We start from the raw sequence: 19,058 nt of genomic DNA on the forward strand, positions 1-19,058 counted from the left end.
ACGTGCTTGTCTTACCAGCCTTGGTTGATGTTAGCAGGTGACCCCCAACAAACACCCCAGTCACAAACAAGGCATTTTAAGTTGTTCGTTCTCCTTTATTGGGGTAGGTAGCAGAGCAGTACCATGAGAGGAGTAGAACAGGAAGAAGGCAGAATTGAGACCTTTCAAAATTTTGGCCCACGCAAGAGGAATGGGGGCATCATTTGAGCTCCCTGCCTCAGGTGCCAAAATGTTGTGGGCCAGCCCTTCAGGAGCTCAAGAGCCGGGCAGGACAGTCCCATGGGCCGGATGTGGCCCATGGGCTGCAGTTTTCCCACCTCTGGGCTAACTCATGTGAAAGCTACAAACTGCCTTGTCATCGCTACCGTGTGACACTAACATGAATTAGGGACACACTTTTTTTTTAACTAGCAAAGTCACAATCTGGTTCCTTTATTTGGCTCTATGCTGCTGATTACGCACCGCCCCATTGACATCAGTTCTCCACCTCCCAAGGAAACCAAAAGTGAAATCACAGGGCAGAGAGGAGACGAGAGGCTAGAAGAAACTCACTTGGCCGTCGGGACGCTATGGAGATGCCCCCGCTGTTTGTGAGTAGCCCTGTGCAGAAAGCCATGGCCAAATCGCTGCCAAAGCTCTGGGTCCCCTTGGGCAGCGGTTCTCAACCTTTCCACACAAGTGTTCTCCTTTCCGGAGTCTGATTTCAGCTCCCGGTGGCGGGGCTTGGGCTTCAGCTCCACCACTCCCGGGTGAACCTGTAACTTAGCTACGTGGGGCTCCCTGCGGAGTGGGCAGTATAAACAAGTCATTGTCTGTATGACATTTTAATTTGCACTGACTTTGCCAGTGCTTTTTGCGTCGCTTGTTGTAAAACTAGGCAACTATCCAGCTGCGTTGTCATCCCCCCAGAAGAGCTCTGGGGTACACATACCCCTGGTTGAGAACCATCACTCCAGGGCCGGCTCTAGGATTTTTGCCGCCCCAAGCAAAAACAATTTTGCCCCCCCCCCGTTTTTTTCTTACCCCACCCCCGGCCCCACCTCAACTCCGCCCCTTCCTCAAATCCCCAGCCCTGCCTCCTCCCCCCAGGCTCTCAAGCCTAGGAGGGAGGGAGGGAGAGGGAGAAGCAGCGCGTGCACTGCGGCCACTCGGGGTCTCCCCCTCCCTCCCAGGCTCTCAAACCTGGGAGGGAGGGGGCAATCCCGAGCGGCAGCGGCGCGCGAAACAGCTGATTCGTGCGCCGCGGCCGCTCGGGATCTCCCCCTCCCTCCTGGGTTTGAGAGCCTGGGAGGGAGGGAGAGCAGTGGCGCGCGAGCGGCAGCAGCGGAGGTGAGTTAGAGCGGCCGGGGCACATTTTTAGGGGCAGCATGGCCCGCGCCAGAATGCTGCCCCTAAAAATGTGCCGCCCCAAGCACCAGTTTGTTTTGCTGGTGCCTAGAGCCAGCCCTGCACCACCCTTTGGGATGTCAGTGGGGAGCCTGACACGCACTAGCTCTGCTTGAGAACCTGTGCTAAAGTTAGCCGGGTGGACCTTGTGGCCTGGGCGGTGGCTCAGGCTGGCCACCCAAGCAAAGGCCCAGGATGTCAGGTGGGCTTGGAGGCAGGTGGCTAGCCTGAGACACTGCTCATGCTGCAATGGCCACGTTGCTATTTCTAGCACTCTCGCTGGAGCGCAGTTAGCATGTGTCAGTTACCCCCAGGCCAGGAGGAACGCTGCCAGCTGCGGTGCAGACATCCTCTTAACATGAGCTTGGCTCAATGCCTGGGCTGGCTGCTCTGGGCACAGTTTCCTATAGGAGCTGCAGGGAGTTGGTCGCTGGGTGCCTCCTGCTGGACAGCGGTTTAGAGTCCCTGGGGAGCTAGCGCTGATGCCGGGTGTCTCCTGAGGGCGGAGAGAGGAGCCCATGCCCCTGGCTAGGGGGAAGCTGGACGGTGTCAAATGGACAGCTCTCCCCAGCTCCCATGTCCTCCTCTGCCTGACCTGGGTTCCTGTGGTGGGGTGGGGGCCAGTGGAGGGTGGTTGGTGGGGCACAGGGGAGCTGGTGGGAGAGATTAGCAGGGAAGAGAGGGGTGGGTTTAACAGAGGGGTGGGAGGCACCAGCGGGGTGGAGAGAAAGTGAGAGATGGGGGTGTTAGCAGGGGAGCTGGAGGATTAGCAGTGGGAGCTAGGAGTTATCAGTAGCAAGGGGAGCCAGTGGGGGTTAACAGGGGTAGGGGAAGTTGGCAGGGGGGCTTAGCAGGGGGTGGGGGAGCATAGGGGGGTTAGCAGACAGCAGGGGACAAGAGGAGGGAGTGAGGGGGAGTTAACTGGGGGCAGGGGGAATCAGTGATGGGGTTTTGTGGGGCATCTGGGGGGTTAGAGGGTTCAGGGGCAGCCAGTCTTGGGGTATTATCGGGGCTTCCTCTGAGCATTCAGTTTCACTTGGCTCTCACTCCTGCAGGAGGAACCAAACCCTGGGGACCTGATAGAGATTTCTCGCTTTGGATACCAGCACTGGGCCCTCTATGTAGGAAATGGTTACGTCATCCACCTGGCCCCCCCCAGTAAGGAATGGCCCTCAGTGAGGGAGGAGGGGTGCTGATCCTGGGGGTCGGAGATTGGTCTGGGCATGGCAGAGGTACTGGGCATCTCAGGTGGAGGAAGGGGAAGCAGGGGCCCCATACCAGACAGGGGTACGTGTAATCTGGCCTGGATTATCATGAGTCATTGGGGGATGCCTCTATTTACTGGGGCTGCCTGAGTTTCTGAGGCCCAGCAAGTCAGGCAGCTGGTTGAGGGACACGGGGAGACTGGTATGAGGGGATGGATGGGGTGTCTCAGGCTAGGGACCCCCCCACAAATTGAGATGCCCCTAAAAATCACTAGTTGCTTGTGAAAACATCAGCCTGTGCCTCTGCCTGCCGAAGCCTGAGTGATGCTCAGATGGCCCCAGGTCTGCCCCATATGCGTGGGTCACACTCCCAGCCCCTGCCTTCAGGGACAAGGCTCTTCAGTCCTGTGACATGGGAGAGGGGAACCCAATGCCAGTCTGGCTCCTGCATTAGGAAGATGGGTGGAACCCAATGCCAGCTGCTAGAACTAAACAGTAATCTCACGGAGCCGTGTGCCAACCCAGTGATGGGGACCGATCCGCCCTGGGTAGGAGTTATGGGAAATCTGAGAGCTAGAGAGAGGGTAGGTATGCGGAAGGGTGGATGGAGAGCTAGAGGGTGTGTCTGGGGATGGATGGATAGCTAGAGGGGGTGTATGCAGTTATATACATCAATAGACATGTGGCTAGATAGGAACATATAACAATGGATAGACGGGTGTGTGTGTGGGGGGGGGATGGGTGGATCGAGAGGAATGTATGAAGACTGGATGGATAGAGAGGGTGTACGGATGGGCTAGATAGTGATATATGGACAGTTAGATCAGATGGACAATTGGCACCCCCAGGTGAGTATGCAGGAGCTGGCTCCTCCAGCATCATGTCCGTGCTGACCGACCGAGCCGTGGTGAAGAAGGACCGTCTCTGGGACGTTGCTGGTGGTGACCGGTACCGAGTCAACAACAAGTATGATGGGAGGTGCTCGCCGCTGCCTGTCAGCAAGATCCTCATGGAGGCCGAGTCTCTGGTGGGCCAAGAGATGCTGTACAGCGTCACCAGTGAGAACTGCGAGCACTTTGTCACCAAGCTGCGCTATGGCCAGCCCATGTGCGACCAGGTACGTGCAGGTGCCCCCTCGCGCTTGTCACTGCCTTCCTGAAGGGTGGGCTAGGTGTAAGCCAGCCACACCTGCTTGGTCAGGGTTTGTGCAGTGCTTGGCACAATGGGTCCTGATCTCACTCAGGGTCTGGGCAGTGCCCAGCACAACAGGGCCTTGATCTCAGCGTATAGTTGCTGCTGTAAGCCATATAATGAGGATGTGCTCCATGTGCTGCGCAGCAACTGTTAGAGGCCTGGCTTAGTCTCCCCTCATGGACGATTGGTCACCAGGCTGGTGCATGGGCCCAGCCTTTGGATCCCACGTGTTTTCAAGCAGCGGCTAGTCACTGACTAGTCCTGGCCTTGCCGGCACATGCGCAAGGCACCCCTCCTTGAGATCGTAGGACTCCTGTGCCCAGCTGCCAGGGGCCCTAAGACTAGTGCTAACCCCCCAAATCTCCCCAGTAGCTTCTCTACACACCCCAGTAGCACCACCCAGGTTTATAATTTAACCCTTTGGGGACTGTGTTGCAGATAAAGCAAGGAACCCAGGCTTTGCAAAGGAACTTAACCACACACTCTCTCTCTCTCCTTTTGGGAAGCACAAGAGTGCTACAGATCTGTGGAAAACACCCCCAGCACCTGAACTCAATCCCCTTCCTCAGAGCCCTGCCCACTCTCGAGAGTCTCTTGGGTTCTGGTCAGTGTCGTTCAGGGAAGCCAGGGCCCTCCTGCTCCGCCTCCTGGTTCTGCAACAGACTGGCCTCTTGGCTACAGCCCATTGCTTTTAAAGGCCACTGCTGGTATCTCTTTGGCGCCGCTCTTCTTACGCTGGGCTTTTCCATGCTCTGGCCCCGCTGTGTGCTGCTGGGAACAGGGGCTGTTAAACGTCCATGACAAATAATGGTGAGAAAACTGAGGCAGGGAATGGTGTGTAGGCATTGGGTCTACCTGGATCCGTAGATCTCTTGTGCTGTCTGAACAGCAATGGTTGCAAAAATACTTCTGCAAGTCTGTGTCTGCTGCCTTCCACTATCATGTGTCCCAAAGGCTTAAACTATAAACCAGAGTGCCCTGCCCACAGGTGGAGTTCTGGAAAAGGGCCGGCATAAGCTACTGGGGTGTCTTTGGCGGGGGAGGGGAACACTGTGGGCCTAAGGTACCTGGGGTCCGGGGTCCCGCTTCAGACAGTCTGTGCCCAGGAACTGCGCCAGAGAGACCAAGGAAAGGGACAGTGACTGAAGTCTGCCCAGACAAAGGTGAGTGTAAAAGCCACACACAGCAGCCTGGTGAGTGTCCAGCAGGGAGTGCTCTGCCTTGCCCAGGGCAGGCTATTCGAGTGTGATGGTGCTGTTCCAGCTTCTCTAACACTGTCTGTTTTCTGCCACCGAACGGACAGCCTGATCTGCACAGACGGTTGCTGAACACTAGCTGTCCTTGTAAACTCAGTGGGCATGGACATAGTCCCCAGACCGGGGCTCCCTGGCAGCTAGCTGACTGGCTCCCCTTTCTGTCCTGCAGGTCAGGGACACCATGCTGACTGTGGGGTTCGCAGGGCTGGGCCTGGCTACTCTGGGGATCATTGGAGCCATGGTCACAAGGTCCAGGCGTCAGAACCAATAGCACAGACTCCCCTGTGGGCCCAAGGCCTGGAGCCTCTGCAGCAGGGGCCCTCGGAGCGGGCTCCTCGTGGGGAGCAAGCTGGACTTGTCAGCATCTTCCTGTCGTTTGTATGTCATCAGGTTTTCTGGACTAGACGTCTCATTTAAAATAAACTAATCTAGCCTCAGACCTTCCTCTCTGTCTGATCCTGCCAATTTCACCCAGACATGGGGTGTGTGAGGAGCGGTACTCAGTCCCCATAAATACCCACCCTGCGGGGTGGATTGTGGTGCTGAGTCCATGTGCTGTTCTCCTGGTGTGGTGACTCTGAGTCATTTTGGCCCTAGGGCCAATCAGTAGGATTGCCAACGTTTCCATTTCTCCAAACCGGACATTACAGCAATTCTCTCCAGGGATCCTCTCCCGCCCAGCAAGGGGCCAGGCCCCGCTCTCTCACCCCGGCGGTAGCTCCTCTGGGCCCGCGGCCCGCTCGCTCAGGGGCCAGGGCAAAGTGGAACCAAAGGCGCCTGCCTCTGGCTGGGGGCGGACCAACCCCTCCCCAAGCTCCCCTTTCCTGCCTGGCAGGTGCTGCTCTGCCCTGGGATCTGGCTGATGCGGCCAGGCCTGATCCCGCTGGGGGGGGCGGAGGGGGGGAGGGGAGAGCTGCACCACCCCATTTTTGCACCCCCCTGGCGGCTCTGCACCAATGGCAGCTGCCCCTCTCCCACTGCCCTAGTTACAGCCCTAGAAAATTACAGTAACCGGACTTTTGGTGTCCAGTCTATACTTCAGACTGGAGATAGAACAGATCCCCTTAAAACCAGGCTTGCCGGTCAAAAACCGAACACCTGGCAACCCTACCAATCAGTCCAGGCTGTGGGGTACCCCTGGATCCACAGAATGGCCCAGCCATAGGGACTTATGACTGGAAGGGGCCTCCTGGTGTAGCCCCTAGAGCTAGCTTCAGCATTTATTGTATTCAGCAGTAACGCAAGGAACCTACAGGCCTGTCTCCTGTAAGACATTGACTTCCGCAGTTCCCATAAGGCTTGAGGCCTATGAACTTTGGCACATATAAATGACCTAACGGTCACCCCTAAGTTTGGGGAAACTGTGAATGGTGTTTAAGGGGAAGTTTGTCCATAACGACACCAGCCAACCACAGAAACGTGAGCTAACATCAGCTTTTGGGATGTTTTAGGACGGGAACATCTGCAGATGTCTGACCACAAGAGGGCCATGGCAATGAATTGATGGATATAATAATAAGTTGAGATCCTTAATGTACTAACCTATAGGAGAAGGGCACCGCAACATTGGTAGGGTGAGGAAATACAAATAAGGACTAGGGGAGAAACCCCTACTGAATATGCATTAGACATAGTGGCATCAGCGCAACATATGGGCAGGAGAGAGAGAGCTGTAACCCTTGGGAGATGCCAGAATGATGGCCACTGGTGAAGAGGAGGAAGGTGACGAGGAAGATAATGGCTAACATTTCTGGTTGTTCTGCAAGGGATGGTGTGAGGAGATGGACATTCAGGTGGACATTCTGTAGTATCTCAATCTATTCTGCTGGGTTAGAGGGTTTCTGACTTTGCTAAATGTCTTAATAAACTACTGTAAATACAGAAAGGTTCACAAAGTGTGAAAGTTGCAACTGTGCACATCAGGGTTCCCAACTAACCAGTCATTTTACTAATACTGGGCCTGATCTTGGGACAAGAACTTTTCACACTTCAGAGGGATAACTGGGAATTTGTAAGGAATCAATATAATTAATTTACAATTCATAGATCAGGCTACACTGGGTCACTGAGTCCAGTCTCCGCTGGCACAGCAGCCAACCCCATCATAGAACCCCAGTCAGAAATTTATCCAACTCCGGCTGCCAACTAGTTGGGTTGTTTCCCCAACACCCCTCCTATTCAGAGGCAGTTCCAGAACTGGTGTTACCTCCATGGTGTATTTAGAGAGAGAGCAATCAGAGCCCTCTCAGTCTTCGCCAGGCCAGGCCAAACAAAGCCCAGCTCATTCAGTCTCCTTTCAAAGGATCAGCTCGCCAATCCCCTCAGCAGCCTAGGAGCCATTCTCTGCACCTGGGCCAGTTTGGATTCATCTTCTTTGAAGCGGGGTGACCACATTTGTACATCCAGGATGGACTCCCTAGACATCAAGCCAGAGGTCATGGTCCAGGAAGAGCTCTGGAGGGGTATATTTACATTGCAATTTAAAATCTGCAGCTGGTCTGTGCCAGCTGACTAGGGTTCAGGTTAATTGTGGTGTAGGTGTCCAGCTCGGACTGCAGCCCGAGTTCTAGGACCTTTCCGCCTTGTAGAGTCCTAGAGCCTGGGCTCCAGCCCGAATATCTACACCACAGTTAAACAGCCCCTTAGCCCAAGCCCAGCAAGCAGATAGCAGCTGGCATGGTTAGGCTTAGCAGCTCAGCTTTGGTCAGTCCCACCCACAGCCTGTCAGCACAAACAACAAGCACCTCCTAGCACCTGCAACACTGCCATCTCTTCCTGCTCCATACATGGTCTAACCACTAGAGGGAGGCAGTGAGCTACAGGGCTTTTGCCAGGGTGCTGCTGTGTTCCATGGGGTGAACGGATTGGGGTTTGTATCGACACATGCCAGTTCTGTGATTTTCAATCAATTAAAACAATAATCACTGCCTCCAATTTTACTCCTGTCGGAATTCTGTGCCAAAAAATTAAAAAGTCTGAAAAATTCTGCAAATTTTATTTATCAAAATAACACTATATAATCATGCCAGTTTCAATTATTTTGGTAATTTATTTCAAAATACCTGTCAGCAAGTATGCCTGTAAACAATACAGTGACACAAACAACCCCCCCTCCCCCGAGCCCAGCCATGGCCCCCCCAGCCCAGACACTCACATTCCTTTTCCCCCAGAGTCCAGCTGCAGTTTCCTCCCTGACCCCCGACCCCCTCATTCAGAAGGAGAAACAGGCTGATGTTGGGTCCTGGGCTTGCAAAGTTTCCTGTGCATTGCCACCTCCTTCCTTCAGGGCATGCTGGGAACTGCAGCTGCTGGAAACCGTCCAGTTGCCTCCCCCTCCCCCTGGTCTTGTATTCTATTTGCGAGATGGGCTCTGCTGGGGCCAGCGGCCCCTAGTGGCGGCCAAAATCTCTGCAGCCCATTTCTGGAGGGGGGGGGGGGGGGATTCTGCACGCCCAGCGTTAATTTCTGCACAATTCTGCACTTCGCGGTGGCACAGAATTCCCCCAGGAGTATCCAGTAGGAATTGTACCAGCGACCATTGGGGCTAAAAACTGCAACAGGGGATCTAAGCTGGGAACTTTGGCATCAAATACCAATCCCCGTGCTCTGCCCCCTTCCTCCACACCTGTAAAGTATGGCTGTGTGGGTAGCAGCTCCCGATCATGCTTCAAACATATTCAGGATACAATGGAACAGTGTAGCTTAGCCTTGTGCTAGTTGCAGAACCTTCTTAGGTGCTGACCTAGGCCCACGATATCAGAGCATCTCATGCTCGCTAACATGCAACTTGGCTTTTTTCCTGTTTGTCTGGAATGCGATAACTGGAGAATGACACATCAGCTCAGTTCCAGCCATTCCACACAGGACCCCAAAGAGCCAACCATTGGTAATGGCCAGGTTGGCTTTGTCTCAGTGCCGATAGAGGGCTATAAGATCATGTATGGTATGGGGAAAGTGAATAGGAAGTGCTATTTACCCCTTTACAGAACACTACAACTGGGGTCACCAATGACATTAATAGGCAGCACGTTTAAAACAAAGGAAAGTACTTTTTTACACAACGGACAGTCAACCAGTGGAACTCATTGCCTGGGGATTTTGAGAAGACCAAACCTATAGCTGAGTTCAAAAGGGTATTAGATAAGTTCATGGAAGATAGGTCCACCAATGGCTATTAGCCAAGATGGTCAGGGACGCAACCCCATGCTCTGAGGGTCCTTAAACCTCCGACCACCGGAAGCTGGAACTTGATAATTGCCCAGCTCCGTTCCTTCCCTCTGAAGCTTTTGGCACTGTCCACTGTCAGAGAAAGAATACTGGGCTAGATGGGCCACTGGTGTGACCCAGTAGGGCCGATGTTCTTATGAAGTGTAAGCATAGAGGTGGGTGTTCCTGCTACTCCATGTGAAATCAGACTTGACCCAGCTATTGATTAACATTCTGGTATCCTTCTCAAGCCTACTCACTCAGCTCAAACTTTATAGATTGGAGGGCAGAAGATATGGGTACAGTGCATTGTGGGAATGCTAGTGGAGGACTATTCAAATTTGATACCTGGTACCTGCCCCTCCAACACATCCACATTGAAGAGTGGGGCAGGTATAGGGTAGGCCTCAGCTAACCCAAGCATGTACCCATATCCCTCAGGTGAGCTAGCTTGCTCAACACCTACTTGCCCCAAGCATGCACTTCAGGGGGTTGAGTGTGGACAATAGGTGGGTTTGGGCACAACTTCAATTTGGACACAGGTAGAGTCAGCAGCATAGACGTACATGACCTTCCCATAGGCTGGAATCCAAGCCCTGAATATCCAACCCATGTGGTATTTGCCTTAGATAAATCCAGTGGCAGAATGAAACGGCAAGCTGACAAGAGGGTGTGGAAGGCACAGTCAGGAAAGCCAAGGACATCCGATTCCAGCCCCATGCAAGAGACATCTCTCATCCCTGTAAGTACTGAGGGCAAGGTACTGCAAGAGGGTCTAAAGCAAGCGATACAGCTCGGGCGGGGGGGTTTAACATAGGATGGCCAATCCTGGGAACTGTTTGTCCAGCAGCTCTGGGGCAGTTCTATCTGTTCTAGTTCTATTTTTTCTCCAGTAGCAGTTGTGGGGATTTTGTAACCAATAGGTTCTGTGTCAGGGAATCTTTTGGTTCACCAACAATGGTCTAGAAGTCAGGACTCCTGGGTTGTTTTCTCACTTCTCACCTGAGTCTTTATAGCCTCCAGGTGCTGTCCTGCCCTCTTAATTGGCTAAACAGGAGCACCTGTTTTGGCCCAGGGGTGCTGGACCTGCCAGCTGCCTTGTGCCAGGGTGATACAAAGCAAACAGCCAAGGGAATGTGGCAGCAGCCCCGAGCTTGGCTCATGCATCTCAATAAGATTGCGCACTGCAGGAACGCCAGGCTTACACCAGGGTTAGAGTTGCCGGACTGTCTCGTTCTCGCCAGTAGCAGAGAGACACAGGACTGGAAGGGATGAGTGTGTGCATGTGCACATGCAATGTGGGCTTCTTGTGGCATGCAGGGCTCAGACTGGGATTGCACGCAGTGGTGTAGTGCAATGTCACCTCTCTCCACTTGCTGTCTTGCTTGCCGAAGTCTGGAGGTTCCTGGTTGAGAAACAAACCTAAATATATGGACTGAGTGTAACTGACGCGACAGCTGCTTGAGTCTGCAAAGAGCCTGAGCCAATTGCTCTGATGGGGGGAACTGAGTGTAGCTAGGAGTGTATGGGCTGAATGCTGGCATCGCTGAGTGACATCTCATCTGCCACTGGTCGGGTTTGTGAACATGGAGTCACTTTGTCTCTAGGTCCAATCAGCCCTGGCTATGGGATTTCACATGGTGGCCCCATCCAGAGGTCTTCACTGGAATTAAGCCAGGGATGAGGCCTGGCAAATCAGTAATGAGGTGGCATGAAATGCGAGTATATACAAGGGCTCATCTTTTTATTAGCCTCTAAACTCCAGGGCTGCTCAGCTCCAGCCCGTCCCATGCCAGCTCTATTTGGCCTCTGGCAGGGAGTGTGAGTTTCATGGCTAGAGCATCAGGACCCCTGGGTTCTACTCTTCGTCTCACAGAGGGGAGTGGTGTCCAGTGCTTAGAGCGGGGGACAGCGTCAGAGCTCCTGGATTCCATTCCCAGCTCTGAATGGGGAATGGGGTCTACTAGTTTGGGGAGGTGGGAGGAACTGAGAGTCAGAATTGCTGGGTTCCATCCCAATCTTGTGGGCTGGAGCATGGGAGACTGGGGAGCCAGAAATCCCCAGACAGCAGAATCTTAAAGCATATTCCCCTGGGGATCTGAGATGCACTGGCTCAGAGCTAAGTTTGTCCTTTTCTATGAGTCTTCTCCCTTCCCCTCCAAGTCAGCAGCAATAGCGGACCAGCCTGGGCTAGCTGCTCTTTCCTTGGCAGGGCTGGCGTCACCTGATCCCTCCCCCAGACTGTCCTGCCCACGTCAACACCCCGCTGCCCTGCAGCGTGAACTCTAGTGAGTAACGGGGCTGTCTGTGGCTCTGACACCCATCTGCAACCACTTACGCTCGTTAAAGAGGAGCGTTACTCTCTCGGCCCCTTGCCCCAAAAGGCAGGCTGAGGACCCGGCCCCCCGCTGCCACGCCAAGACGATCATGCCTCCTTCCTTGGTAAGTACCAGCTGCAAAAAAAGCCCCAAGAACTGTCAGTCAAACCTTTTAGTTCAGCTGATCTCTGCAGCTGTTTGTCTGTCCCAGCTGGACCATGCCAGTCCTAGTATCACTCTCTCATTTGTGGGGTGTGTTCAAGGGGTGCAGGGTAGCATCTGGGCGTCCGATTACTGGGTCCCCCATGAAGGTCAGCTCTTGGCATGTGTCCTTGAGTTAAATATAGTCTTGGCCAGGCTGGCTGGCAGGAAGAGGAGGTCCTGTTACACTGCATCTGGACTCGTTTCCTCTCAATCGAGTGAAATCAGGGAAGGATATCTCCCTTCGTCAATTACAGAGCTGCATTCTTCCCTCACAAACCAGCTGCACAGCAAGAAGGATTTGGTTGCTTAGTTGCCAGGCATCCAGACCTCTTGAATTCTCTTGCGGGACCCTCTTAAATTCTGGACTGATTTGCTCAACACTGACAACAGATAGCAAGTGTATCCTGCAGAGGGAGGTATGAGGCAGACAGACCTTGGGAGCTCAACTGGGGTTGGCTGGAAAATGTTTGGGTTTCTTTTTCCCCTCATGGGAAGTTTTTGATGAAACATCAAGCTTTTTTTAATCAAAATCTGCTGAAAATTGAATATTTTTGGTTAGAAACTATGTATTTTTAGCCAAACACTGAATAATTTTGGCCAAACACTGAACAGTTTTGAATAGGGTGACCATACGTCCTATTTTGGCCGGGACAGTCCCGGCTTAAAAGTTGGCAAGAGCTAACGGGACAAACGCACAGTTTTGCCAAAAAAGTGGGGTGTGACCCCTAGTAGGTTGTGGAAGAACGTGTGGGATGGAGGGGGGCAAGCGGCACTGCCAGCCCTGCGTGGGAGAGAGGGCTCAGGAGAGCAGCTTGGGCCGAGCCAGCCCTGGACGGGTGGGTGGCGGGGGGGAGCTCAGGCCGGTCCCATGCATGTGGGGGAGAGGAGGGGCTTGGGCTGGCCCCATGCAGTGTCCTGTTTTCCCTTTGGGAAAATATGATCACCCTAGTTTTGAATCAAAATTGCCAGAAACTGATTTTTTGGCCCCAAACTGCCAACATCTGAATATTGAAATCATATATTTTCAGTCAGAAACTACCAAAAGTTGAATATTTTTGGCTGAAAACTGCATATTTTTGACCAAAACAGAGATTTTTTTCAGCCAAAACTGATGAAACCAAAACAGTTTCACTTTTTCACAGAAATAAGATCACTTTTTGGTCTTTTGTAGGAAATATGATTTTTAAAAATGAAAACTTGAAGACGAACATTTCTTTCCATGACCATTTACGTTATGTCAAAACCCCAATTTTCCTTTTGAAAAAAACGTTTTGATGGAAAATTTCCCCCAGTTCTTATTCCCAGCAGCAAAGGAATATCCCGCTTTTTGAACCAATCTCATAATATCTCTTGCAGCTGCACTCCTGAGTTTGAACATGCAGGGTTGTGGCAATACTTTAACATTTCGGTTTTACAATCCATTTATATTATTTCTGTATCAAGTTACAAATCTCTGGCCGGTACTGCACCTATACAGCCATCCACAGACAGGGACACACCCAACAGAGTTACATGAATGCTTCTCCCAGGCAGTCATGTACCATCAACAGGGAGGTTCCAGCCAATTCCCACCAGCTCCCCAGCCTTGTACCCCAGAACTGTACCGTCCTGCCCTGGTCAGAAGCCTGACCAGTGTAAGTTCATTACCCAGTCCACCCCCTGTCCAGCCCCTTCCCCATGTGGAGAGGACACTCACTAGCCTTTGTAAACTGAGCTGAGATTTCCCAAGCACTTCAACCAAAACACAGTTTTAGGTAAAATAGAAAACATATTTGTTAACTATAGAAAGATCGATTTTAAGTGCTCATAAGTAGCAAGCATAGAGATCAAAGTTGGTTACCTAAGAAATAAAATAAATTCACAGTCTAAGTTCTATAAACTACACAGATTTGAATCGAGCAGTGTCTCACCCCGATAGACGGTACAACATGTCACAGATCTTCAATACACAAGCTGGAACTCTCCGCCAGCCTGCGACCGCCCTCCCCAGTTCAAAGTCTTTGTCCTCCAGACCTTTCTTCCAGGTGGTGAGTGGGGGGTGAGTGAGGCCAAGCTATGATGTCTCTTCCCCTCTTTATAGTTTCTTCCAGCTTGCTGGAAAGATCTATGGTTGTGACATGGATGTCCGCCCCCATTGGTCAAGCATTCTCTATCCTCTACGTGATTTTTCTGAGAAGTCTCCATTGTATACAGCTCCTGGGATTGTGGAATCTCTTTAATGGGCATCAGCACGTCTGGCTTCTCCATTGTTGTACCTGAAAGGCTGGTTGTGGGTGTTCCCAACCTCACAACACTTTTCAGTAACACACACATAGCAAAACTTCATAACTTCACATACAATCCAACAGGATATTAATGTTCAACAGATCAAGACCTTTAACGTGATACCTCACAAGGCATACTTTGTGCAAAACATATCAATTATATGACAGGGGTGAGTATGGGGATTTCAGGGTGTGGCTTTGAAGTACAGAGTGCCACGCTCTTCTTCCTTGATGATGCTTACAGCAATGAATCTGCCTCACCTCTGGTCTAATTTTAGCTTTTCTTTTCCAGCAATGAGCTAAACAGGTTCCCCAGGAACCACAACAATCCAGTGTCCATTTATGCTACTTAGATGCGATGCAAACACCTAAGTTTCTTTTATCAATTTCTGAGGATTTACATAGGTGACACATTTGAATTAGTCAAGGGGAAACTGAAATCTTAATTTCTTTAAAACACAGAAATTCTGAGAAAATAAGCCATTCTGCTTCTGAAGCTCAACGAAAATGCCACTTAAAGGGGTAAGTACTTACTGAAACGGCTTGTATATCAGATTAACTTGTATTGGGCTTGTCCTTTATTCATAGAACCATAGATTCCAAGGCCAGAAGGGACCATTGTGATAATCTAGTCTGACCTCCTGTCTAACAAAGGCCATCAAACTCCCCCAAAATAATTCCTAGAGCAGAGGTTTTAGAAAAAACATCCAATCTTGAGTTCAGAATTGTCAGTCATGGAGAATCCACCACGACCATAGGTAAGTTGTTCCAATACTTAATTACTTGCACTGTTAAGAAGAAACATTTTGACTTTGACAAATTGCAAGTTGCAGATGGAAAAATGTTGCATAGAATCATAGGACTGGAAGGGATCTCAAGAGGTCATCCAGTCCAGTCCCCTGCATTCAAGGCAGGACTAAGTCTTATCTAGACCATCCCTGACAGGTGTTTGTCCAACCTGCTCTTAAAAATCCCCAATGATGGAGTTTTCACAACCTCCCTAGGCAATTTATTCCAGTGCTTAACCACTCTGACAATTAGGAAGTTTTTCCTAATGTCCAACCTAAACCGTCCTTGCTGCAATTTAAGCTCATTGCTTCATGTTCTATCCTCAGAGGTTAAGAAGAACAAATTTTCTCCCTTCTCCCTGTAACAACCTTTCATGTACTTGAAAATTATCATGTGCCCTCTCAGTCTTCTCTTCTCCAGACTAAACAAACCCAATTTTTTCAATCTTCCCTCATAGGTCATGTTTTCTAGATCTTTAATCATTTTTGTCACTCTTCTCTGGACTTTCTCCAATTTATCCACATCTTTCCTGAAATGTGGTGCCCAGAACTGGACATAATACTCCAGCTGAGGCCTAATCAGCGCAGAGTAGAGTGAAAGAATTACTTCTTGTGTCTTGCTTACAATACTCCTGCCAATACATCCCAGAATAATGTTTGCTTTTTTTGCAACAGCGTTACACCGTTGACTCATATTTAGCTGATTTTTGGCCCCAAACTGACAAAATCTGAATATTTAAATCACATATTTTCAGTCAAAAACTACCAAAAGTTGAATATTTTTGACTGAAAACTGCTGAAAACTGCATATTTTTGGCCAAAACAGAGATTTTTTTAAGCCAAAACTGATGAAACCAAAACAGTTTCACTTTTTCATTGAAATAAAATCACTTTTTGGTCTTTTGTAGGAAATATGATTTTTAAAAATGAAAACGGATCTTTCCATGAACATTTTTATGTCATGTCAAAACCCCAATGTTCCTTTTGAAAAAAAAAACATTTTGATAGAAAATTTCCCCTGGCTGTTATTCCCAGCGGCAAAGGAAAATCCTGACCAAGTTCCCAACCCCAGCACAGCCAGAAGAGGGCGCAATCTCAGGTCTTCCCTGAGATTCCGCACCCAGTATGCCATAGACCTTAGTGATGCATGAACAAATAGCCCATCTGGAGACCCTGCCCCAGATGCCTCCTAGTGGCAGGGAGAAATGCCCCTCATAACCCACATGCCTGAGCCAAATCCTTTCTCCAGCTTCTCTTAGACCCCTGGCCTCTGAACCAGTCGCCCTTCGGCCCATTTTAGTGGCAAACCCCTCTCTCTGGTTAATTGCACCATCTTCATTGTACATTACATACCTTCTCCGCATCTGAGCCACAGTCTGCTACAGCTGCAAACTGGACCAGCTGGGTTCCTTAGCTCCAGGGGCAGAAGCTGGTGCTTTGGGCTCTGGTGTTTGCCAGGTCAATCCCCTCCAGCAGTTGGATCGGCCACCCTGCTATGTTCTCAAGTCTCTGTGGTGAGGGATTCCGGGGCGGAGGGGTAGGTAGGTAGGTAGGTTTGCTCCTCCACCCTCATTAGTCATGCTGATTTTGCTCCAACAGGTGGAACCGAAGCCTGGGGACCTGATTGAGATTTCCCGCTTCGGATACCGGCACTGGGCCCTCTACGTGGGCTACGGATATGTCATCCACTTAGCTCCCCCCAGTAAGCACCCTGCCTGGCTCTGCCAATGTGTGTGTGCTGATGTAAGGCTATGCCTGGGGCCAGATTGTCGGTATTGGGGATCGAGCCTGGACCTCTGGGTCTAAGATCATTAAGCCTTCAGGGCTTGAGCTCATATAGATGGTTTATTGCTTTAATATCCTTTCTTGTATGTTACACTTTGTTCCCACTGTTAAGACTAAACACTACTTTGGTGTAAGGCAGTGTCTGGTCACTGCACACACCACAGGTCACAGGTTCCCAAAGGGAAGAACTGCAGGTGCCAATCCCAGTTGGACCTGCAGAGTAGGCAGGGCTGATCAACAGGATGCCATAGCCCAGGGCTCCGCTTAAGAGCAGGAGAATCATATGATTCCACTCCCAGAATGCACAAGGCCTGACACCTGAAAGGGTGCACTGGGGACAAAGGTGCAGCCAGCCCTGTAGCTGGGACATGTGCCCTGCTTGGCTTGGGCTAAGACACATCCCAAGTGATGGAGACTCCAGGGAGGGATGGAAATCCCAAAGTCAATCCAGATCTGTTAGCACACGGTCCATGTGTCTGTCCCGGATCCCCAGGTGAGTTCACCAAAACTGGATTCTCCAGCCTGATGTCCGTGGTGGCTGATAAAGCCGTGGTGAGAAAGGAACCCCTCTGGGCAGTGGTGAAAGGCGATGACTACCGGGTCAACAACAAGCACGATGGGAAGCTGCCCCGTCGGAGTGTGGACCAGATTATCCAGGAAGCAGAGTCTCTGGTGGGGAAGACGATGCCATACAGTGTCACCAGTGAGAATTGCGAGCACTTCGTCACCAAGCTGCGCTACGGTGTGGCTAGGAGTGACCAGGTGGGGGCGGAGTGGGCCCTGCTGTATGTGTGTGTATGTGTGTACACACACATGCCATATGAGGCCCTGCTATGTGTGCACATGTAACCCACACACCTCTGTCCAATCTAGTGGTATTGAGCCCACTTAGAGATTAATGAGTCTGCTCTACAGCCTTAGCTAAGGGCCAGTTGCATTTTAGCTCATGCAGTGGAGGCCCATGCACTAAGATCCAGAGGTCCCAGGTTCAATCCCACCGACCAGGGGTCTGTCGGTGTTACACACAGACCCCATCCGAGATAGGGGTCCTGTTGTGCTGGGCTTTGCACAGCGAGAGACAGCCCCTGCCCTGATGAGTTTACAATCCAACTAGACAAAGGATGGGAAGGGAGGCCCAGAGCAGGGAAGGGATTTGCCATGGGCCAGGAGTAGAGGCTGGAACAGAACAAAGGGGTCCAGAGACTCAGCTCAACTCCTGAACCACAGTTATGCTGCCTCTGATGAACTGTGGAGGCTGGATGCTCTAAAATGGACTTTAACTCAGCACGGTTCTTGTGCCATTTACTGCTGCGTTTAAACCCCCTGGGCTATCCAGGGCCTCCTGACCAGGTCTCTTCTGTGCTTTGCAGGTCCAAGATGCCATGGTTGCAGGGGCGGTGGGGATCGTGGGCGTAGGAGCCCTTGTGGCAGTTGCTACATTCATTGGCGCATTGCTCTCTGACAACAAGCAGGAGGACGAATAAAGCAAACGTTGGCCTGGGCCAAAGACCTGAGCAAGATCCACGGGAGCTGATCTCTACTGGAGCTGGCTTAGCTTCCCACCTGCTTTCTCCTTTGGGATCACTGCCCTTGGGAGTTTGTTCCAATGGTTAATCACTTGCACTGTGAAACATTGGTGCCTTATTTCTAATTGGAATGTGTCTGGCTTTAACTTCCAGCCATTAGGTCTTGTCCTGCCTTTCTCTGCTAGGTTAAAGAGCCCTTTAGTACCTGGGATTTTCTCCCCCCATGAAGATACTTATACAAAGTAATCAAGTCACCTCTCAACTGAAGCTAAACGATTGAACTCTTTAAAGCTCTCACTGGCAGGCATTTTTTCCAGCCCTCAAATCATTTTTGTGGCTCTTCTCTGCCCCCTCTCCAATTTAGCAACATGAATGTTAAAGCAACTAGTGGTTTTGGACATCTGGGGCATTCTTGGTGAGTGTGTGTATAAATCTAGCCAGAGAGATTCTGCAGCAGATCTACAAGCTTGGATCAGCATTAACAGATTGCCTAGGTCATGCTGAACCACATGTTAAAGAAATAAAAGCATTGCTCACATGCCTGACACTTGGGTACGACCGCTCTCTGAAGGCGTTAGACACAGGTGTGTTTAACAAACACTCCCGAGAAGCCCCAGATCAATAATATTGTCTTGTGATATTTGTTGCTTTTTCTCAAGCCCCGGGTTTAGGAGGCCAATGCTCAAACCACTGAGCTATCCCTCCCCCCAACTGAGCTATCCCTCAGCATCCAAGAAGTACCATTAACTAGCTGGGCATGGATCAGACCCGCTGCCCTAGCAAAGGAATACCCCATAGCCCATTTCCAAACCCACTGAGCCAGCCAGTCCCCCCACCCTAGGACTGGATTGGAGCTGCCACTCCTGAGAAAGGAAAGACCCTGTATCCCATTCCCCAAATGCCTGAGCCAACCATCCACTCAACTT

General features: G+C 51.1%; 2 protein-coding genes across 4 annotated transcripts; both read left to right on the plus strand.

Moving 5' to 3' along the window:
* Window positions 1–444: 444 nt before the first annotated feature.
* LOC128840823 (phospholipase A and acyltransferase 3-like) lies at window positions 445–5,472 on the plus strand. Its single transcript, XM_054035270.1, is given in 5 exon segments — window positions 445–531; window positions 534–590; window positions 2,442–2,544; window positions 3,440–3,708; window positions 5,211–5,472. Coding segments are annotated over 5 exon segments (618 nt in total). The 3' UTR covers window positions 5,313–5,472.
* Window positions 5,473–11,502: 6,030 nt separating this feature from the next.
* LOC128841260 (phospholipase A and acyltransferase 2-like) lies at window positions 11,503–18,679 on the plus strand. Of its 3 annotated transcripts, none has more exons than XM_054036139.1 (5): window positions 11,503–11,689; window positions 14,496–14,555; window positions 16,421–16,523; window positions 17,100–17,368; window positions 17,977–18,679. In XM_054036139.1, the coding sequence occupies exons 2-5, from the start codon at window positions 14,541–14,543 to the stop codon at window positions 18,088–18,090; spliced, it is 501 nt and encodes a 166-aa protein (XP_053892114.1). In that variant the 5' UTR covers window positions 11,503–11,689; window positions 14,496–14,540; the 3' UTR covers window positions 18,091–18,679. The 3 variants fall into 3 exon arrangements, with proteins under 3 accessions (XP_053892114.1, XP_053892115.1, XP_053892113.1); XM_054036140.1 differs by having other exon boundaries at window positions 17,100–17,278; XM_054036138.1 differs by lacking the exons at window positions 11,503–11,689; window positions 14,496–14,555 and having other exon boundaries at window positions 16,400–16,523.
* The last annotated feature ends 379 nt before the right edge of the window (window positions 18,680–19,058 follow it).

This window comes from Malaclemys terrapin, chromosome 7, assembly GCF_027887155.1.
Source record: "Malaclemys terrapin pileata isolate rMalTer1 chromosome 7, rMalTer1.hap1, whole genome shotgun sequence".
Lineage (NCBI taxonomy): Eukaryota > Metazoa > Chordata > Testudines > Emydidae > Malaclemys > Malaclemys terrapin.